Source organism: Hyla sarda, chromosome 13, assembly GCF_029499605.1.
Source record: "Hyla sarda isolate aHylSar1 chromosome 13, aHylSar1.hap1, whole genome shotgun sequence".
NCBI lineage: Eukaryota > Metazoa > Chordata > Amphibia > Anura > Hylidae > Hyla > Hyla sarda.
The window spans coordinates 36376941-36398193 of NC_079201.1; the positions used below are offsets into that span (position 1 = coordinate 36376941).

At 42.1% G+C, this 21253-nt stretch overlaps 1 protein-coding gene across 2 annotated transcripts in view; it reads left to right on the forward strand.

Annotated features, from left to right (window-relative positions):
• Positions 1-534: 534 nt before the first annotated feature.
• Positions 535-21253, forward strand: part of NUP85 (nucleoporin 85) — an 87174-nt gene continuing 66455 nt past the window's right edge. Inside the window, exons 1-7 of one of the 2 annotated variants that reach the window (XM_056550041.1) lie at positions 535-788; positions 3350-3443; positions 9572-9731; positions 12993-13063; positions 15786-15829; positions 17750-17819; positions 20925-21046. In XM_056550041.1, the coding sequence (XP_056406016.1) occupies positions 756-788; positions 3350-3443; positions 9572-9731; positions 12993-13063; positions 15786-15829; positions 17750-17819; positions 20925-21046 (594 nt within the window). In that variant the 5' untranslated portion in view covers positions 535-755. The remainder of the gene's footprint in view (positions 789-3349; positions 3444-9571; positions 9732-12992; positions 13064-15785; positions 15830-17749; positions 17820-20924; positions 21047-21253) is intronic. The other variant, XM_056550042.1, reaches the window with a different exon arrangement.

Here is a 21253-nt window from a genome sequence, read left to right on the forward strand (position 1 = left end):
ATACCTGTGTAAAACTACAACTCCCAGCATGCCTGGAAAGCCTTTAGCGAGAGTTGTGGTCCCTTCAATGTAACATAAGCTAAACTACAACTCCCAGCATGCCTTGGCATGCTGGGAGTTGTAGTCTCTTCAAAACCTATACCCTACCTCCTTTCCCTATTAATCCTAAACTACGCTAAATTAAAACCTACGCTAGGTACACTACACTAATATAAATCTATGGTAAGCCAAAGGCTACACTACGCTACCCACTAACTACGCTACGCTAATTTCCACAGCTACGCTAAGAGATAAGCTATTAACGTAAGCCTTTTCCAATAAGCTAAATTTACTTTTGCGCATGCGCGGGTTTACGCTAGCGCTACAGGTCTACGCTAATAGCGTAGAATCGCGCATGCGCATAGCACTTTTCACAGATTGGAAAATACTTTACATCACCCGTATTTTCCTATCTGTGAAAAATGCCATACGCATGCGCGACATTACGCAATTAGCGTAGTATACGCTAATAGCGTGAACTCGCGCATGCGCATGGCGTTTTCCACAGATTGGAAAAAACTTTACGTCAATGGAAAAAACTTTACATCACCCTTACGCTAACTGCGGAGTTTGTTGTAAACGGCGCATGCACTCGCGCTTTACTACGGACTCGCATGAAAGTTTACATCATCGGGGTCAGGCAGTGACGAGGACAGCCTCCGGTCCTTCCTGAGGGCTGACATCAAGCGGGAATCTGGAAGGAGTTAGCAAGAATAATGGAGAGGCTGGACGAGCAGCCGGCTGAGACGGTAAAGCTGTCTGTTTTTGTCTCTTCACACTGTAGTGATGTCCCGATACTTAGCACACAGCGGCCGCATGGTGCTCAGCGTGTTGGGTTCATGTGACATGATAGGATGTATGGAGTGCACGCTACAGTCACAGGAGCACGCTTCAGCCCTGCGCTCCGAGAGCCCCCCCCACAAACATGGAAGACTTAACCCCTTAAGGACCGAGCGTTTTTCCGTTTTTGCACTTTCGTTTTTTTCCTCCTTACCTCTTTTTATAATCATAACCCTTTCATTTTTTTCACCTAAAAATCCATATGATGACTTATTTTCTGTGCCACCAATTCTACTTTGTAATGACAGGAGTCATTTTACCCAAAAATCTATGGCGACACCGAAAAAAAAAAATTGTGTGACAAAATTGAAGTAAAAAACACTTTTGTAAATTTTGGGGGCTTCCGTTTCTACATAGTAAATTTTTCGGTAAAAAAGACACCTTATCTTTATTCTGTAGGTCCATACGATTAAAATGATACCCTACTTATATAGGTTTGATTTTGTCGTACATCTGGGAAAAAATCATAACTACATGCAGGAAAATGTATACGTTTAAAAATGTCATCTTCTGACCCCTATAACTTTTTATTTTGTAGTCTATGGGGAGATACGAGGGCTAATTTTTTTGTGCTGTGATTTGAAGTTTTTTGCAGAACCATTTTTGTATTGATCGGACTTTTTGATCGCTTTTTATTCATTTTTCCATGATATATAAAGTGACTAGAGATGAGTGAAGTTACAGTACTTAACCCCTTAAGGACGCAGGACGTAAATGTACGTCCTGGTGAGGTGGTACTTAACGCACCAGGACGTACATTTACGTCCAAGCATAACCGCGGGCATCGGAGCGATGCCCGTGTCATGCGCGGCTGATCCCGGCTGCTGATCGCAGCCAGGGACCCGCCGGCAATGGCCGACGCCCGCGATCTCGCGGGCGTCCGCCATTAACCCCTCAGGTGCCGGGATCAATACAGATCCCGGCATCTGCGGGAGTTCGCGATTAAAATGAACGATCGGATCGCCCGCAGCGCTGCTGCGGGGATCCGATCATTCATAACGCCGCACGGAGGTCCCCTCACCTTCCTCCGTGCGGCTCCCGGCGTCTCCTGCTCTGGTCTGTGATCGAGCAGACCAGAGCAGGAGATGACCGATAATACTGATCTGTTCTATGTCCTATACATAGAACAGAACAGTATTAGCAATCATGGTATTGCTATGAATAGTCCCCTATGGGGACTATTCAAGTGTAAAAAAAAATGTAAAAAAATGTAAAAAAATGTAAAAGTAAAAGTAAAAAAAAAGTGAAAAATCCCCTCCCCCAATAAAAAAGTAAAACGTCCGTTTTTTCCTATTTTACCCCCAAAAAGCGTAAAAAACATTTTTTATAGACATATTTGGTATCGCCGCGTGCGTAAATGTCTGAACTATTAAAATAAAATGTTAATGATCCCGTACGGTGAACGGCGTGAACGAAAAAAAATTTAAAAAGTCCAAAATTCCTACTTTTTTAATACATTTTATTGAAAAAAAAATTATAAAAAATGTATTAAAAGTTTTTTATATGCAAATGTGGTATCAAAAAAAAGTACAGATCATGGCGCAAAAAATGAGCCCCCATACCGCCGCTTATACGGAAAAATAAAAAAGTTATAGGTCATCAAAATAAAGGGATTATAAACGTACTAATTTGGTTAAAAAGTTTGTGATTTTTTTTAAGCGCAACAATAATATAAAAGTATATAATAATGGGTATCATTTTAATCGTATTGACCCTCAGAATAAAGAACACATGTCATTTTTACCATAAATTGTACGGCGTGAAAACGAAACCTTCCAAAATTAGCAAAATTGCGTTTTTCGTTTTAATTTCCCCACAAAAATAGTGTTTTTTGGTTGCGCCATACATTTTATGATATAATGAGTTATGTCATTACAAAGGACAACTGGTCGCGCAAAAAACAAGCCCTCATACTAGTCTGTGGATGAAAATATAAAAGAGTTATGATTTTTAGAAGGCGAGGAGGAAAAAATGAAAACGTAAAAATTAAATTGTCTGAGTCCTTAAGGCCAAAATGGGCTGAGTCCTTAAGGGGTTAAAGGGGTTACCCAGGAAAAAACTTTTTTTTTTTTTTTTATATATCAACTGGTTCCAGAAAGTTGCGTTTCACTCCTGTCGGCTCATTGACATGCATTAAATACGGTTCCCCTATACGGCTGAGTATGGGTGCCGCGATTAAGCCCCACCCAACCCTCCTCCCAGCCGTATACGGAAGCCGTAAGTACAAAACGACAAATGTGCTGACAAATGTTGATTGTGGGAATTCCCTTTTAATTCCTGGAAAAAAGTGTGGGAACGCGCCCAAGATTTTCACTCAAGGGCATTTCCTGCAGGACTCCTGCTAATAGACATAGTGTTCCTGATCTGGAAAAAAGTGCAGAAACTCCGTTCCCATGCGTATGCTTTTAATACTGAATCTAGATTGGTAGGTTTGACAGTTTTGACTTTTTTTTCTTTTACCTTTTTGTAGCTTGTACAAGGTCTTGGGCGATGGAACACACACATTGGGTTCAGTTGGGGACCAGGGGAATTGCTGCTTTTTGAGACCCAGTACCCAAAGACAGGTATGTAAGTTACATTCTTTGAAGAATATAATCCGTTGTCAATTCTCCCAAATATTGGGCAAGGTTTATCAAAATCTGTGCAGCGGAAAAGTTGACCAGTTGCTTGCCCATAAAAACCGATCAGATCGCGTCTTTCATTTTTTAACCCCTTAAGGACGCAGGACGTAAATGTACGTCCTGGTGCGGTGGTACTTAACGCACCAGGACGTACATTTACGTCCTAAGCATAACCGCGGGCATCGGAGCGATGCCCGTGTCATGCGCGGCTGATCCCGGCTGCTGATCGCAGCCAGGGACCCGCCGGCAATGGCCGACACCCGCGATCTCGCGGGCGTCCGCCATTAACCCCTCAGGTGCCGGGATCAATACAGATCCCGGCATCTGCGGCAGTGCGCGATTTGAATGAATGATCGGATCGCCCGCAGCGCTGCTGCGGGGATCCGATCATTCATAACGCCGCACGGAGGTCCCCTCTCCTTCCTCCGTGCGGCTCCCGGCGTCTCCTGCTCTGGTCTGTGATCGAGCAGACCAGAGCAGGAGATGACCGATAATACTGATCTGTTCTATGTCCTATACATAGAACAGATCAGTATTAGCAATCATGGTATTGCTATGAATAGTCCCCTATGGGGACTATTCAAGTGTTTAAAAAAAAAAAAAAAAAAAAAAAAAAAAATGTAAAAGTAAAAGTTAAAAAAAAGTGAAAAATCCCCTCCCCCAATAAAAAAGTAAAACGTCCGTTTTTTCCAATTTTACCCCCAAAAAGCGTAAAATTTTTTTTTTATAGACATATTTGGTATCGCCGCGTGCGTAAATGTCCGAACTATTAAAATAAAATGTTAATGATCCCATACGGTTAACGGCGTGAACGAAAAAAAAAAGTCCAAAATTCCTACTTTTTTAATACATTTTATTAAAAAAAAATTATAAAAAATGTATTAAGTTTTTTATATGCAAATGTGGTATCAAAAAAAAGTACAGATCATGGTGCAAAAAATGAGCCCCCATACCGCCGCTTATACGGAAAAATAAAAAAGTTATAGGTCATCAAAATAAAGGGATTATAAACGTACTAATTTGGTTAAAAAGTTTGTGATTTTTTTTAAGCGCAACAATAATATAGAAGTATGTAATAATGGGTATCATTTTAATCGTATTGACCCTCAGAATAAAGAACACATGTAATTTTTACCATAAATTGTACGGCATGAAAACGAAACCTTCCAAAATTAGCAAAATTGCGTTTTTCGTTTTAATTTCCCCACAAAAATAGTGTTTTTTGGTTGCGCCATACATTTTATGATATAATGAGTGATGTCATTACAAAGGACAACTGGTCGCGCAAAAAACAAGCCCTCATACTAGTCTGGCGATGAAAATATAAAAGAGTTATGATTTTTAGAAGGCGAGGAGGAAAAAATGAAAACGTAAAAATTAAATTGTCTGAGTCCTTAAGGCCAAAATGGCCTCTTTTTCACCTTAAGGACCAGAGCATTTTTGCAAATCTGACCACTGTCACTTTAAGCATTAATAACCTTGGGGTGCTTTTACTTTTCTTTCTGATTCAGAGATTTTTTTTTTCGTGACATATTCTACTTTGTTAGTGGTAAATTTTCATCGATACTTGCATCACTTCTTGGTGAAAAATTCCAAAATTTGATGAAAAATTTGAAAATTTAGCATTTTTTAAACTTTGAAACTCTCTGCTTATGAGGAAAATGGACATACCAAATAAATTATATATTGATTCACATATACAATATGTCTATTTGTTTGCATCATAGTTGACATGTTTTTACTTTGGGAAGAAATCAGAGGGCTTCAAAGTTCGGCAGCAATTTTTCAAATTTTTCACACAATTTTCAAAATCGGAATTTATCATAGACCAGTTCAGTTTTTAAGTAGATTTGAAGGCCCTTCATATTAGAAATACCCCACAAATGACCCCATTATAAAAACTGCACCCCTCAAAGTATTTAAAATGACATTCAGAAAGTGTGTTAACCTTTTTAGGTGTTTCACAGGAATAGCAGCAAAGTGAAGGAGAAATTCCCCCCCCCCCCCCAAATGTGTAACCCAATTTCTCTCGAGTAAGTAGAGGGCTACGAAGGGAAGGAGCGACAATGGGACTTGAGAGTGAATTTTGCTGAAATGGTTTTTGGGGGGGCATGTCACATTTAGGAAGCCCCTATGGTGCCAGAAAAGCAAAAAAAAAATGACATACTATTTTGGAAGCTACACCCCTTAAGGAACGTAGAAAGGGGTACAGTGAGCCTTAACACCCCACAAGTGTTTGACGACTTAATGTTAAAGTTGGATGTGTAAATTACATTTTTTGCTTCAATATAATGCTGTTTTTTTTCCCCCAAGTTTAAAATTTTTACAAGCGGTATAAGGAGAAAATGCCCCCCAACATCTGTGTGAATGTAAAGTGCTCTGCAGGCGCACTACAATGCTCAGAAGAGAAGGAGCCTTGTTTGGCTTTTTGAATGCAAATTTTGCTGAAATTGTTCTTTTGGGGGGTCTGGGGGCACCACATTTGCCATGCGCCAGTCCTGGGGGACAGTCCCTGTTACTATAGAGTCCCTGAATATTAAAAATAGGGGTCTGTCTATCACATTACTTAATTCCTTTAGAACTCGGGGGTGAATGCCATCTGGACCTGGTGATTTGACTATTTAGATTTTTTGTAGGCGGCACTGTACTTCTTCCTGGGTTGGACAGGTGACCTGTACTGGGGAGTTTTTTTTACATATTTAAAAATGTTTCTCTATAGCTTTATAATGCTTCTTCACTGCCATCCTGTTTTAGTAGTTTAAATGCTTTATTTTTGTCATTTATTGCCCCCTTAACATTTTTGTTAATTGATATTGGTTTTCTTTTATTTCTGATCCTTTTATTCCCATAAGGTGTGTATGTGTGTGTATGTATATATATATATATATATATATTACAGTGAGAATGTAAGATATTTTTAAGTCCCCCATTTAGTGTCAGCATTCTTGTTTTTGAAGACATTATCCAATTTTATATTGTTATGGGCTTCTCTGAGTTGATCAAACTTTGCCTTCCTAAAGTTCATTGTTTTTGTGGCCCCTCGAGAGATTCCCTTATTAAAGAACAAGTTATAGTGTATTATATTATGATCACTATTTCCTAGGTGTCCTTCTACTTGCACATTAGTTACTCTATCAGGTCTGCTGGTTAATATTAAGTCTAGTAGGGCGCCCCCCTCTGGTCGGGCCCTGCACCATTTGGGACAGATAATTGTCTTTAGCTATAGTCAGAAATCTGTTTCCTTTATGAGATTCACAGGTCTCAGTCTCCCAGTTTATATCAGGATAGTTAAAATCCCCCATTATTATCACATCATTTTGATTTGCTGCCTTGTTTATTTGCCTCAATAATTGATCTTCTGCCTCTTCCATTATGTTTGGTGGCTTATAGAAAACCCCTATCAGAGTTTTTTTTTTTTTTTTTATCTCAATTTATTTCTACCCATAATGACTCCACATTATCCTTTCCCTCCCAAATATCCTCCAGCAGTGCAGCCTTCAGCCTCGATTTCACATACTCCTCCCCCTTTCCGTTTTTTCCGTTCCTTCCTGAATAGACTATAACCCTGTATGTTGACCGCCCAGTCCCAGCTATTGTCCAACCAAGTCTCTGTTATACCCGCTATGTCATTATTTTCCTCAGACATCAACCACTCCAGTTCGTCAGTTTTATTGGTCAGACTTCTGGCAATAGTCATTATGGAATTCAATGGTGTATGTTTTTTCTTCCTATGAAGCCTTGAAAATCTGTGAATCCACATAGTAAACAGAGGAATCCTGAAAGTCTGAAACAGAATTTCCCACTAGTAAAAACCTGACGCTTTTAGTAAATGAGGGCCAATGTATCAGATTTGCAGGTATTGACCTATTAGTAGATGAAAAAGAAGCCTGATGGATCATGCACTTAAGGTCCGTAACAGGTCCGCTAGGGTTAAAGGGGTACTCCGTCCCAAAGGATAGGGGACCCCCGGGATAGCTGCTGCGGCACCGCAGTGAGTTCGCTCTGTGCGTAATGACGGGCGATACAGAGGATTGAGCAGTGTGACGTCATGGCTCCGCCCCTTGTGCCATCATGGGCCGCCCCCATAATGCAAGTCTATGGCAGGGGGCGTGACGACCGCCAGGCCCCCTCCCATAGACTTGTATTGAGGGGGCGGGCCGTGACGTCACGAGGGGCGAAGCTGTGACGTAACTATGCTCCGGCCCCTGTATTGCCTGTCATTACGCGCAGAGCGAACTCTCTCTGTGCAGTAATGATAGCGCGTTGCCGCAGCGGCGATCCCGGGGGTCCCCAGCAGCGGGACCGCGGCGATCTCACATCCTTTGGATAGGGGATAACATGTCTAGGGGCAGAGTACCCCTTTTTAAATGAGCAAAATGAGGTAAATGCTTATTTGTAATCTTTCAGCCAGCCAGGTTGTTTGTTTTTAAATGTTTGTGCGTTTAGTGTAATGTTGTGTGTGTTTTATGTTTTGTGCATTGTATGTCTGCACTAATAGTTTAATAGTTAAAGCACACCTACCTAGAGCCTTTAGGGACCTGATGATACGCCGATGTGCATGAAATGGTTGCTCTCGCCCAACAACAATACTGTCCACATCTGTAAATCATTGTCAGCAGCACGTTGCTCATATACAATGTAATGTGTGGTTAAATACTACAAATCCCAGCAGATCTTGGAAGGCCTGAACTAGTCAATGTATACTTGACTTGTAGTTTCCGAACATGACAAACATGAACAGTATGGAATAGGGTTGCATCTAACTATTATTTGTAAATGGTTTAGTTAGCTGTTTATCTGATTAAATCGATTAAATTAACCAATAAATAAAAAAAAACTAAATTACGGGACCAGGGGATTGTTAGCTGGAGAACTGAAGGATGTGGGAAGTGGGGGGCGCATTCTAAAGAGTTAATATGGGGGGGGGGGGAGAGGGGACAGCACCTGAAGGGATTCACACAGGGTTAGAGTGAACGGACAGCAACTGAAAGGTTAACGGGGTGGGGGGGGGGGGGGGGGTTCAGCGTCTCAAGGGTTAGCCTATGAGCCTCACTGCAGGGGAGAAGGAGCTGTTCAGATTGTAGAAATGCCCATCCTCCCTGCACCAGGGAGATCTGTAACTGCATGGGGGATTTAAGACAGAGCTTCTGGCTGGACAGGGGGGCTCCCACGAGGTCAGGATCATAGGCTGCTTTTAACTGGAGGCGCCTAGGAGGTAGGCTGCAGATATTGCCGGCCAGTAGCATTTTTAAAAAAGACACCCAGAGGAGACTGAAAGGGACATTTAGGGTCAGACTGAGGGGCAAAAAGGCAATGAAAGTAGTAGGTATACTGTGTTACTAGGCCATGCCCCCTAACGACCGAGGCTAAGCCCCTAACAGATTACTTGATGATGGAAATCGTCAACATTGAATAATCCTTGCATCCCTAGTATAAAATATACTAAATGTATGTTGTCTATAAAAGTACAGTACCTATTTCGGACAGGGTCTGGGTTGGGTTACTATAATGCTGCACAGCCACCAAAAGGCCTAATGCTGAGACCTCCAGAGACTCGTTACTGGGAAGTGGGCAGGCGGCTCAGCAGAATGCACTGCGAAGCAAAGCCCAGGGGAGATGGGCCCTGTTGGGCTGAAAATGAGAGGCCCAGTGTAGATACAGAGACACAGTAACTCCTACTAACTGGATCTTTATTAAAACTGTTCTGTGCTGCAACGTGAGGCAAAAAAGTAACTGAAGCAGCCTGGTGGCAGCTGATCACATCTACTGAGCAGCTGCTTCAGTACTACTAATGGCACACGACATACGGTAGTGAATGCTTCATAATTTGTTTTAACTTATAATGGCCTCTAACAGGCCATTGTAACTTAAGTCAATTGTGTATTGAGGGACCACCGTATTAGAAAAGTTTATACTATTCTGTAATATAATCTTGCTACTAATACTTGGAAGCAATCTTTTTACTGATTTAATTTTTTAATTTTTCCCCCTAGCCTTTGCCCCTGTACTAACTAACTAACCAAATAATACTGTAAATATTAAAACTTTTTATATATTTTTTTTCTCTGCAGATAATGCACATTTGGCAACTTCTGGCCACATAGCTTTTCTTCGTAATGACGACGATCTCTACTCACCCGTACTGAGAAAGTTATTCAATGAGTCCCATGGAATTTTTGTAGGCCTGCAAAAGAGTGGGGAAGAAGCATCCAGCAGGACACGTAAAGCTCAGTATGTGATAAGTATAGGGGTGATGGCTGCTGTGGGGTGCAGACATATTTACACACACGTCACATTAGCACAACCCTGTTCTGCATGCCTTTTTAGAGTTGTAAGTTGTCAGGCATCACTGATGCCGTTTATCTCCCGGAAAACAATAACATAGGTTGGATTTTAAACCAACCAATCCGTTCCCTGTTTCTCTTAGAGACCCTGTATGGTATTTTTTAGTTGTAGAAGACTTTCAGGCTTATGGCTAGTTTACTTGTGTAAGATGGCTCTACTGCTCAGTAGGAGTATATACCGGTAGTTATAAGGCTAAAGCCCCTTCCTCTGGGAACCATAGCAAGGCTGCCTGTGGGGGACCAGCCTTCAGAGCGCAAGTGAAGGGCAAACAGCAGAACTTTAGCGCACTAAAAGAAAACATAAAAAAAGTAATTGACCCATGTATGGACTCCTGTTCACCCACACTGTAACCCAGTGTATTGGGTTTAGTGTGGGTGAACTTGGTGACAGTTTTCCTTTTAAAGAGGAACTGTGGCCACCCAAAAAGAGATCATGTTATCAATAGATAGCTTGGGGTGCCCTGATCACACACCTCAGTGGCGTCACTAGGTTTGGTGTCTCAAATTTTGAATGACCTGCCAGCAGCAATCATAGAGACCCTAACCATAAGGCTACGGAATTTCCTACCAAACTTCTCCTTAGGAATTTCGGTCAAAAATTCTGGTGCAGCAGAATCCCATTGCTTTCAATAGTATTCAGTTTCACCATGCACACGGAATTTCAGCAGTGCACATTCCGCTGCTGAAATTCTGCTGCCAAAGAATGAACTAGTTCATTCTTTTGGTGAAATCCGCTCCGCAGACAGTGCCTTCTATGGGCATGGCAATCTTTGCCCAGCCCTAACACCTACTAATTCATTCTGCGCTGGCCGCACTCAGAATCTCCAATTTTCAGTGTAAACCTAGTTTAACACTTCCACCCTCATGCTTGACAGTAGGCAAGTAAAACTTGTCTTTGTACTCCTCATCTTGTTGATGCCACACATACTAGACACTATCTGAACCAAATAAGTATATCTGACCACAGGACATGGCTCCAGTAATCCACGTCCTTAGTCTTGTCTTGAAGAAACTGTGTTCTGTCTTTTTTTGCGCATCAATTCAAGAAACTTCCTTCTGATAAGTCAGCCGTGCAGACCAATTTAATGCAGTGTTGCTTATGGTCGAAGTACTGACACTGACCCCCTCTCCACCCCTTCAACCTCTGCAGCAGTGCTGACAGCACTCATACTTCTATTTTTCCGAAAACAACCATGACATGAACACGTGCGGATGGCGCGGTGGAGGTGATAGGACTCTGGCACCGCAAAAGCTGCTGCAGTTGATTGATTTAAAGCGCCCGCTTTAAATCAATGATCTGCGGCGGTGTGGGGGGGGGGGGGGATAAATAGCCGTTAACTTATATCGGAATATCGGTATAAGTTATCGGCTATCGGCCCTAACCTCCAAAGAGTAGCGGTATCGGCCCTAAAAAAACTATATCTGTCGATCCCTAATATACACACTCACTCATGACCATAAATGTTGGCACCCGGAAATTTTTCTAGAAAATGAAGTATTTCTCACAGAGCAGGATTGCAGTAACACATGTTTTGCTATACACGTGTTTATTCCCTTTGTGTGTATTGGAACTAAACCAAAAAAGAGGAAAAAAAGCAAACTGGACATAATGTCACACCAAACTCCAAAAATGGTCTGGACAAAATTATTGGCACCCTTTCAAAATTGTGGAAAAATAAGATTGTTTCAAGCATGTGATGCTCCTTTAAACTCACCTGGGGCAAGTAACAGGTGTCGGCAATATAAAAAGCACACCTGAAAGTAGATAAAAAGGAGAGAAGTTCACTTAGTCTTTGCATTGTGTGTCTGTATGTGCCACACTAAGCATGAACAACAGAAAGAGGTGAAGAGAACTGTCGGAGGACTTGAGAACCCAAATTGTGGAAAAATATCAACAATATCAAGGTTACAAGTCCATCTCCAGAGATCTAGATTTGCCTTTGTCCACAGTGCACAATATTATCAAGAAGTTTACAACCCATGGCACTGTAGCTAATCTCCTTGGGCGTGGACAGAAGAGAAAGATTGATGAAAGGTGTCAACGCAAGACAGTCCGGATGGTGGATAAGCAGCCCCAAACAAGTTCCAAAGATATTCAAGCTGACCTGTCAGCGCGAACTCTCGACATTTAAATTAAATGCTATGGCAGGAGACCCAAGAGGACACCACTGCTGACACAGAGACATAACTGCCAAACTGAACTTGAGTAATCCAAAATCCTTCTGGGAAAACGTCTTGTGGACAGATGAGACAAAGATAGAGCTTTTTGGTAAAGCACATAATTCTACTGTTTACCAAAAACGGAATGAGACCTACAAAGAAAAGAACTCAGTACCTATAGTGAAATATGGTGGAGGTTCAATTATGTTTTGGGGTTGTTTTGCTGCCTCTGGCACTGGGTGCCTTGAATTTGTGCAAGGAATCATGAAATCTGAGGATTGCCAATGGATTTTGGTGTCAGAAAGTTGGGTTTGTGTCCAAGATCTTGAGTCTTCCAGCAGGGCAATGACCCCAAACATACATCAAAAAGTACAGAGAAATGGATGGCAACAAAGCGCTGGAGAGTTCTGAAGTGGCCAGCAATGAGTCCAGATCTAAATCCCATTGAACACATGTGGAGAGATCTTAAAATTGCTGTTGGGGAAAGGTGCCCTTCCAATAAGAGAGACCTGGAGCAGTTTGCAAAGGAAGAGTGGTCCAACATTCCGTCTGAGAGGTGTAAGAAGCTTATTGATGGTTATAGGAAGCAACTGATTTCAGTAATTTTTTTCCAAAGGGTGTGCAACCGAATATTAAGTTAAGGGTGCCAATAATTTTGTCCAGCCCATTTTTGGAGTTTGGTGTGACATTATGTCCAATTAGTTTTTTTTCTTCCCTTTTTTGGTTTAGTTCCAATACACACACAGGAAATAAACATAAGTATAGCAAAACTTGTGTTACTGCAATCCTTTTCTGTGAGAAAAACTTCATTTTCTTGAAACATTTAAGGGGTGCCAACATTTACGGCCATGACTGTGTGTGTGTATATATGTATACGTCCCCTGTTGGGCATAAATGATTAGTTATTTTTGTTTTATTGTTTGCTTTATGCGGTTTGCCGTTTTGCGCTATGGATTTGTGTTAATGTTTGTATTTTTAACTTTTACAGATTGGTGCATGTTAGTAAACATTATCGCTCAGTTCTCCAGGCATGTATGCAAGAAATGCACAAAGTGGCAAGTAAGAATCCAAACTATTACTATAGCGTTTTTTTTATTTTTATATATTCTTAAAACTTGAATAGTCTGTCATCTAAACAAGCTTTGCTTAAACAGTTCAAATTAATATAACAAACGGTACAAACCCTCATCTGATTTTTTTAAATATTTCTTATCAGAGAAAAATGCTCTATACTCATTAGGCACTTTTTCCATTAAAACATCATTTACTTGAAAAACTGCTCACATAAGAGGGAGACACACACACACACGGAGGCTTTGGCAGCTTGTAGTGAGTGATGTACACGATATGGGCACATGTACATGTTTTGGATTTTTAAATCCTGCCAGGAATCCTAGTTGAGACCATGAATCCTGCTGACCATGCCCACACACAGTATCAGTGTGTTTTATATGTAAAGTCGTCTGTCAATCAGCCTTGTCGACCCCAGCACAAAACAGTAGTCGACACACCCCCTTCATGTATCTCTATGGGAGAGCTGGATATAGAGGAACGCTGTATCTCCGACTCTCCCATAGAGGTGCATGGAGGGGTAATTTTTGCCTCCTCTTTGTGCGGGGGTCTACACAGTTTTGGCAATGGAGAGCCGGGGGGCCGTGCAGGAGATTGTGGGGGGTCCTAGAGATAGGTCCCCACGTGATCAGAAACTTATCCCCTGTCTTTTTGATAGAGGATATGTTGTCTTACACTGCAGAACCCTTTTAAAGTGAACCTGACAGCTCTCCTTAAATGCGAGTTAACAATTCTTAGAACTTTCTGGAAAGGCTTAAATTTTTTTTTATAGTGAGATGCATCAAGAGAGGGGGCATGTTCTCTTTTAAGAAGAACTACTATGCCAGCAGAAAACACAGAACAGGGCAGAATTATTATTACTGCCTTAAAGGGGAATTACAGTGTTTACATAATTACATAAAAAAATAAAAATAAATAAATATATATATACTGCTCAAGTTCTGCTTTGTCTGGTACCCAGTTCTTCTTCCTGCTTTCAAGATTAGCTCTTGGTGCTGGACCTTACCATCACCGTCCAGGACACGTCTGCTGCTAGTGATTGGCTAAGCAGGCAGGTCCTTCTTCAATCGCTCGTCTCGGAAGAGAGATCGGAGACCATAAAACTTAGCTTTAAGGAAATATGTCATCAGTATCACCCGCACTAACCTGTTACACAGGTTTGTAGTGCAGGTGATACTGATCAAAACGATGCCTACCATGTCCCGAAATGTTCAGCCATTCCCCGTTATTCTTAAGTAAATTTAAGTCTTTGGGGCATGGGTGGAGCTACGACCAGAGCTCCGGGCACCCCTACGTCATTTACGGCTCATCCCTATGCATCACCTCCACCCCTGCTCAGGTGGCAGGTTTATTCTACAGAGCATGCACCACTTCACCCAGCATGTGCCATAGAGTAAACATGCTGTGCAAGCATGTTTTTGGGATATTGCCGAATCTAATATATATAACTCAATGTGTGTTCACAAACTGCTAAAGATATTAACATGAAACTTTGCACACGTTACTTATGTGTCAACAACAAATATAGGACAGGTAATTTAACCCTTACTCACCCCCTTTTGCCAGGGTCAGGTTTTTTGTTTAAAGGAAAACTCCGGTATGGGTGGGAAAAAACTAATTATCCCCTATCCTAAGCATAGGGGATAAGTGTTAGATCGTGGGGGGTCCGTCAGCTGGGGCCCCCTGCGATCTCCTGTACGGGGACCCGGCTCGCTCCTGCACAATGCAGGAGCCGAGCGTTTTCGACCACAGCCGAAGCTGCGGCCGACACGCCCCCTCCATACACTTCTATGGCAGGGCCGGAGTGCTGCCTTCTGCAATCTCCGGCCCTGCCATAGAAGTGAATGGAGGGGGCGTGTTGGCCGCAGCTTCGGCTGTGGTCGAAAACGCTCGGCTCCTGCATTGTGCAGGAGCGAGCCGGGTCCCCGTACAGGAGATCGCAGGGGGCCCCAGCTGTCGGACCCCCCTGCCATATGCTTAGGATAGGGGATAAGTTATTTATTTAAATTTATTTATTTTTTGTAATTTTTCCCCCCCATACCGGAGTTCTCCTTTAAAGTACCATACAAGTCTATGGGAATTATATGTTACTGCATAACTTCCAAACGGCTGGAGATATTTCGATAATTCTTGGTCACATGTTACTTATATGTCCACTTAAAATATAGGATAGTTAATTTAACCCTAACTACCCCCATTTGTGAGGGTTGTTTTTTTTTTGTTTAAAGTCCCATGCAAATCAATGCGAAATGTATGTTCCCACATAACTTCCGTACGGCTGGAGATATTTCAATACCTGGTACACATATTATGGCTCGGGATAGGGGGTTGGGATATGAAGTCAAAAGCGTCATTCTTTGTTGATTTTCTTCGCCAACAAGGATTAGGAAGAAAAAAACGGGCAACGCTGGGTACTCATATAGTCAAGTAATAAAAGGTAGCAAATAATACATTAGTGAGCATAATAAATCTGAAACAAGGCAGGTATGCATGTTTTTGGTGCCAATTCTGGCACAAATCTTACCCAATACTTACTGTAGTTTAGCCATTGGATTCCCCCTCCCCTGCTTTGTTTTGCATCAATAATGTCTTCCGTTTTTTTTTTTTTTTTGGCCCATTAGTTACTCAGTATGTCCCATCTATCTCTGTGCACTCATGTATCCAAAGAAACTTATATATGTAATAAACACATTTTTAATCATTATTTCAGGCTCAACGCGAGATGCAACTCAGAGCGCCAAATATATTGAGCAGGTAGAGCAATATAATTTTGTAATTATATATAGCGTTATAGCGTTTTCTTGATATAATTCTTCTTGACCATGTTATTGACCACTCTTTTTGTATACACAAACTCGAGACAGGAAAATCTTTCCGTCACTAAAAATACAAAATCAAAGGGTTAAACTCTATATTCTGGGCTCAAGATCTCCTTTATTCTATACTATACTATACTACACTGCACTTCAAGCCCTGACAGATCGCTAAAAGATGCATGCAGGCTTCTCTCCATGTAAGCGAGACAGTCCCATAGACTTACATTATTACCAATCTAAAGTTTAGATAATGTCTCTACAACATATTATGTTTTTTTTTTTCCATGACCATTTAAATAACCTAGCATAGTTTCCCTGACAGATCAAATTCAAAATGGACAGACAAGATGAATCAGCACATTTCTTGTCATTTAGGCTGTGTTCACAAGTCGAAATGTGTGCACTGAAAATCTGTGTGGACACTCTGTAGACTGGGCTAGGACCACATAGGAATGCGCCGTCTCATAGACGAAAATGCCTTTCGTGCAGAAAGAATGGTCCGGTTCATTCTTTCTGCTGGCACTGAACTTGGAATATCTGCACCAGAATCATCTGGCACAAAATTCCGCCGTGTGCACAGCCCAGCAGAATCCCATTAAGTCCGTCTGCTGTGGAATCTCTGTGTGGAATTCTGCACCAGAATTCTGATGTGGGAACATATCCTTAAAGGGGTTATCCAGGAAAAACTTTTTTTTCATATATCAACTGGCTCCAGAAAGTTTAGCAGATTTGTAAATTCTATTAAAAAAAATCTTAATCCTTTCAGTACTTATGAGCTGCTGAAGTTGTGGTGTTCTTTTCTGTCTAAGTGCTCTTTGATGACACCTGTCTCGGAAACTGTCAAGATCAGAAGGAAATCCCCATAGCAAACCTCTTCTAATCTGTGCAGTTCCCGAGACAAGCAGAGATGTCAGCAGAGAGCACTCTTGCCAGACAGAAAAGAACAACTCAACTTCAGCAGCTTATAATTATTGGAAGGATTAAGATTTTTTAATAGAAGTAATTTACAAATCTGTTACTTTCTGGAGCCAGTTGAGAGAGAGAGAGAGGGAGAGAGAGAGAGATAGATATATAAAAAGTTTTCCTGGAATACCCCTTTAACAGAGTTATAGAGAAAAAATATTTGGGCCCAGGCTGTCTGATTTAAAATAAATACAAGTGCCTCTACTGACCTCCCTTGCTCTCCCGCAGCCAGTGTTATTACTTCGAAGAGCTGCAAACACTAGGTCACATTGCCACTCAGCCTCTCACTGACTGATGAGACATTGCTGCAGCCAGTGATTGGCTGAGAGGCATTGTAGCGTATTACAAATGAAAGTTCCTGCAGCTTCCAGAAAAAGTTAAGTCTAAGGTTTACTAGTGCATATTAAAGAAAAAAAGTTAAAATAAATTGCACTGAAACATAAATGTGTTTCAAGCTGATTACAGCACGTAATCATGGCAGTTAATACCAGCATCATACTAATACACATATAGGGAGAGATTTATCAAAACCTGTCCAGTGGAAAATTTGCCCAGTTGCCCATAGCAACCAATCAGCTCGCTTTTTTCATTTTTAACAATGCCTCTGCAAAAATTAAAGAAGTCATCTGATTGGTTACTATGGGCAACTTTTCCTTTGCGCAGGTTTTGACGTGACATCACGACCACTGCCGCTGGAACCCAGCATTCGTTCAGAACGCCGGGGCTCCAAGAAGATCACGTGGGACCCCCTGCGATCAGACATCTTATCCCCTATTCTTTAGGGGATAGGATGTCTAGTGGCGAAGTACCCCCTTTAAGCATAGTGATCCTAAAACATTGTAGTTTTTGCTTGCAGTCTTGTCTGTCTAATCAAATTGTCTCTTATGACCTTTAGGTCTCCATCCTGTCTGCCATGGAGCTATGTTGGAACCTTTGTGAAATTCTTTTCATTGAAGGTGCCACAGGTGAGAAATTTTTAGTCAATTCTTTGTGTGTACTGGTATAGTATCAACTGTTGGCTTATGAAATCAAGAAAAAGTCTGTGTAATGCTCTGATGAACTTGATTCAGTTGTGTTCTTTGGAACAACAAAAGATTTTTCGTGCTGAAAACGCCCACCTCGGCTTATACTCGAGTGAACTCTTCGCCTGTCAATCCCTTCATCAGTGGTCTTCAACCTGCGGACCTCCAGATGTTGCAAAACTACAACTCCCAGCAAGCCCGGACATGCTGGGTGTTGTAGTTTTGAAACCTCTGGAGGTTTGCAGGTTGAAGACCACTGCGGCTTTCGTCGTCATCCAGCCCACCCCCCCCCCCCCCTTTTTGTTTTGTACTCGCCTCCCCTTGGCGGGAAGTTAGCGTGAGCTGGTCCGGGCTATCTATGCTGCAGGGACCGTCCAGTGGGGAGGGTTAGTCGTTGCGGGCTGTCCATTTTCACCGGGGGGGCCTCTTCTCCGCACTTCGGGCCTGGCACCGGAGTAGTGACGTTGCCTTGATGATGACGCACAGGGACGTTCATGCGCAACGTCCCTGTGCGTCGTCATCAAGGCAACATCACTAGTCCGGGCCCGAAGCACGGAAAAGAGGCCCCCCCCCGGTGAAAATGGACAGCCCGCAACGACTAACCATCCCCACCGGACGGTCCCTGCAACATGGACGGCCCGGACCAGCTCACCCTAACTTCCCGCCGAGTGGAGGTGAGTACAAAGCAAAAGGGGGGGCTGGGTGATGACGAAGGCCGCAGTGATATCCTGCGGATAGGGGATAAGTTGTCTATGGCTGCAGTACTCCTTTTAAGCCTCTTGAATGTGCCACTGTGTTCATGAGTGGGCAATAATATCCATCTCTATCTTTAATGCCTGCACTTGTCTAGGGGTTGTTGAGGTCCAGTAAGTGCTTCCATTGAATCATCTGCCATGAGGAGCTTCCTAGCCACTGCAACGGACCAGCTGCACAACAGATGGAGTGATATCCTATCAGAACAGGTCCTAAATTCTGTCATTATTTCTGCTGCACTGGACCCAAGATTTAGGAGGTTAAAGTTTTTGACACCTGAACAACTTATAAATGTCCATGCAAAAGTGCGGACAGAGCTACTTGAAGAGCTAAGATCATGCAGCAGCAAACCACTTCATTTTTGACTTCTACAGCTGAAGCTGAGCCTTCAGCATCGATACTTGACTCTCTCCTTAAAGGGGTACTCCGCCCCTAGATATCTTATCCCCCTATGCAAAGGATAAGATGTCTGATCGTGGGGGTCCCGCCGCTGGGACCCCCTGTGATCTCTCCTGTGCCACCGCAGTCATCCGGTGCACGGAGCGAACTTCGCTTCATGCCTGATGACTAGCCTTGACATCATGAGGGGGCGTGGCCGTGACGTCACAAGCCTCCGTTGCTGCAAGGAGATCGTGGGGGTCCCAGACATCAGACTTCTTATCCCCTATCCTTTGGTCTATGACAAAGTTGCCGGCGCATCACGTGACCTGTTCCGCTCATGTGGTGTGGCCGGACTGCTTCCAGAAGCGCTCCCAGCTCTCTATACAGCGCAGCCCCGATTCAGACAGCAATATGCTGTCATTTGCGGGGCGACGAGCGCATACTGCGCATCACACTACAGCATCTGGACACATGTCTAGGTAGGAATTACTCCTGACCACCATTATCATTGGCAGAATCTGTTACCAAGACAGTGATTGTAGTATATTTATATTAATGTAATTGGTATTGGCTGATACTGGATATTTATACCCACCTGTTAGGGGGTTTAGATACGCCCCCTGACGAAGCACAAACGCGAAACGTACGTTGATGGTGAGCTGGTAGGTGGTAACATGCATGGCGGGTAGTTTCTTACTCGTTGGCTGGTTTTTCTGTTTTATTCCAGCTTTAATTGTATAGGATGTATCTTATGTCCTGACTATATCTCTGTCTATGCTTGTGGTACTTCCCTTTTACATGTTATACCCTGTGGTCAAGTTTATTGCATTTTATTACATGTCCTGTATTCCATGTATTACTGTTCCTCCTTTACCAGCTCCAGTCTTCTGTTTTTGTCACCTATTTCCCCATATTTTAATGTTCTATCTATTTTTAATGTATGTCTTTTTTTATATCTGTTCAATAAATATTGAGATTTTACATGATTGGTTCTATTTGATTGTGATTGCATTGGTTAAGTGAACAAATTGTGGTTACTTCATTGTGGCCATTACTTGGTAGTATAATAGGGGATAAGATGTGGCAGCAGTGCAGAGGACACAGGGATAACAAATGGAGGAGGATATTAACACACTAATAAATTTGCGCAGCCTCTCCACAAGGATTGTGAAAGAGTAACAAAGAAAACATCCTACTTTGGGCAAACTAGCAAGATCCTACTTGTGTACACAAGTATACCAAGTACGTCCACACCATCAGAACGCCTCTTCTCTGCAGCAGGCATCATAGCTTGTAAGAAGAGAGCTAGCCTCAGCCCTGAGCATGTGGACATGCTATCTTTTTTTTTACACTGTAATGCTAAGTTTTTCTGATCATGTGACTTGTTCACTTGGTTTTATATGCACACTGTACTTATATTTTTAAAGTAAATCCCTAAAAATCCCATTTTTTTGTCTTTTTTTTTTTACTGGTTAATCGTACCAATAATCGGCTAATCAATTTGAAAAATAATCATTAGCTGCAGCCCTATTATTGATGACACAAATAGAAAGATGCAGAAAGGTGTCTCCTACCCAGTGTTACCAGTGTGCTTCTAAATGTTGAAAGCTACATCTCCCAGCATACCTGGAGACACACTGCTGGGAAACACTGCTCGAACATATATAAAGCCGTTAGTGGAGACAAAGCACCAACAGGTTCTCTTTTTTTAAGAACTGCATAAAGGGTTATTTCACACATGCCATTTTGAATCCGTTTTAAGCAAATGTCAGTGGACAGTAAGGGGAGTATAGTAAGTTTTCTCGTTTTCAGGTTAACTTCAGAAAAAACAGTGTTCTTTATTACTGGGTAGTTTACAAGAGAAATAAATTGCTTACATTGTAAAGTAAACTTGTTGGTTGTTTGCACTTTTAGCTGGCTCACTCCTTGTACTACTTCTTGACTGGATACGTTTGCATTCAAGTGACATAGACAATATAGCCGAAGAGGTTCTTAAGAGCGAAAGCCCCCTGAAGCATGACAAATTCTGGGATTTGGTGAGTGTGAAGTTATTTAATAATGAGCATCATTCTTTGGTTAAGTCATTTTGTTAAAGAAATGGAGGAGAAAGAAGGGAAAATGCAGGGCGCTCTCTAGCGTAGTAGGTGGATACTTTGATGGTAAGAAGAAAGTAAAAGATGCCCACTAAGAATCGACCGATTATCGGTTTGGCGGATAATCACTATTTTGGGCATTATCGGTAT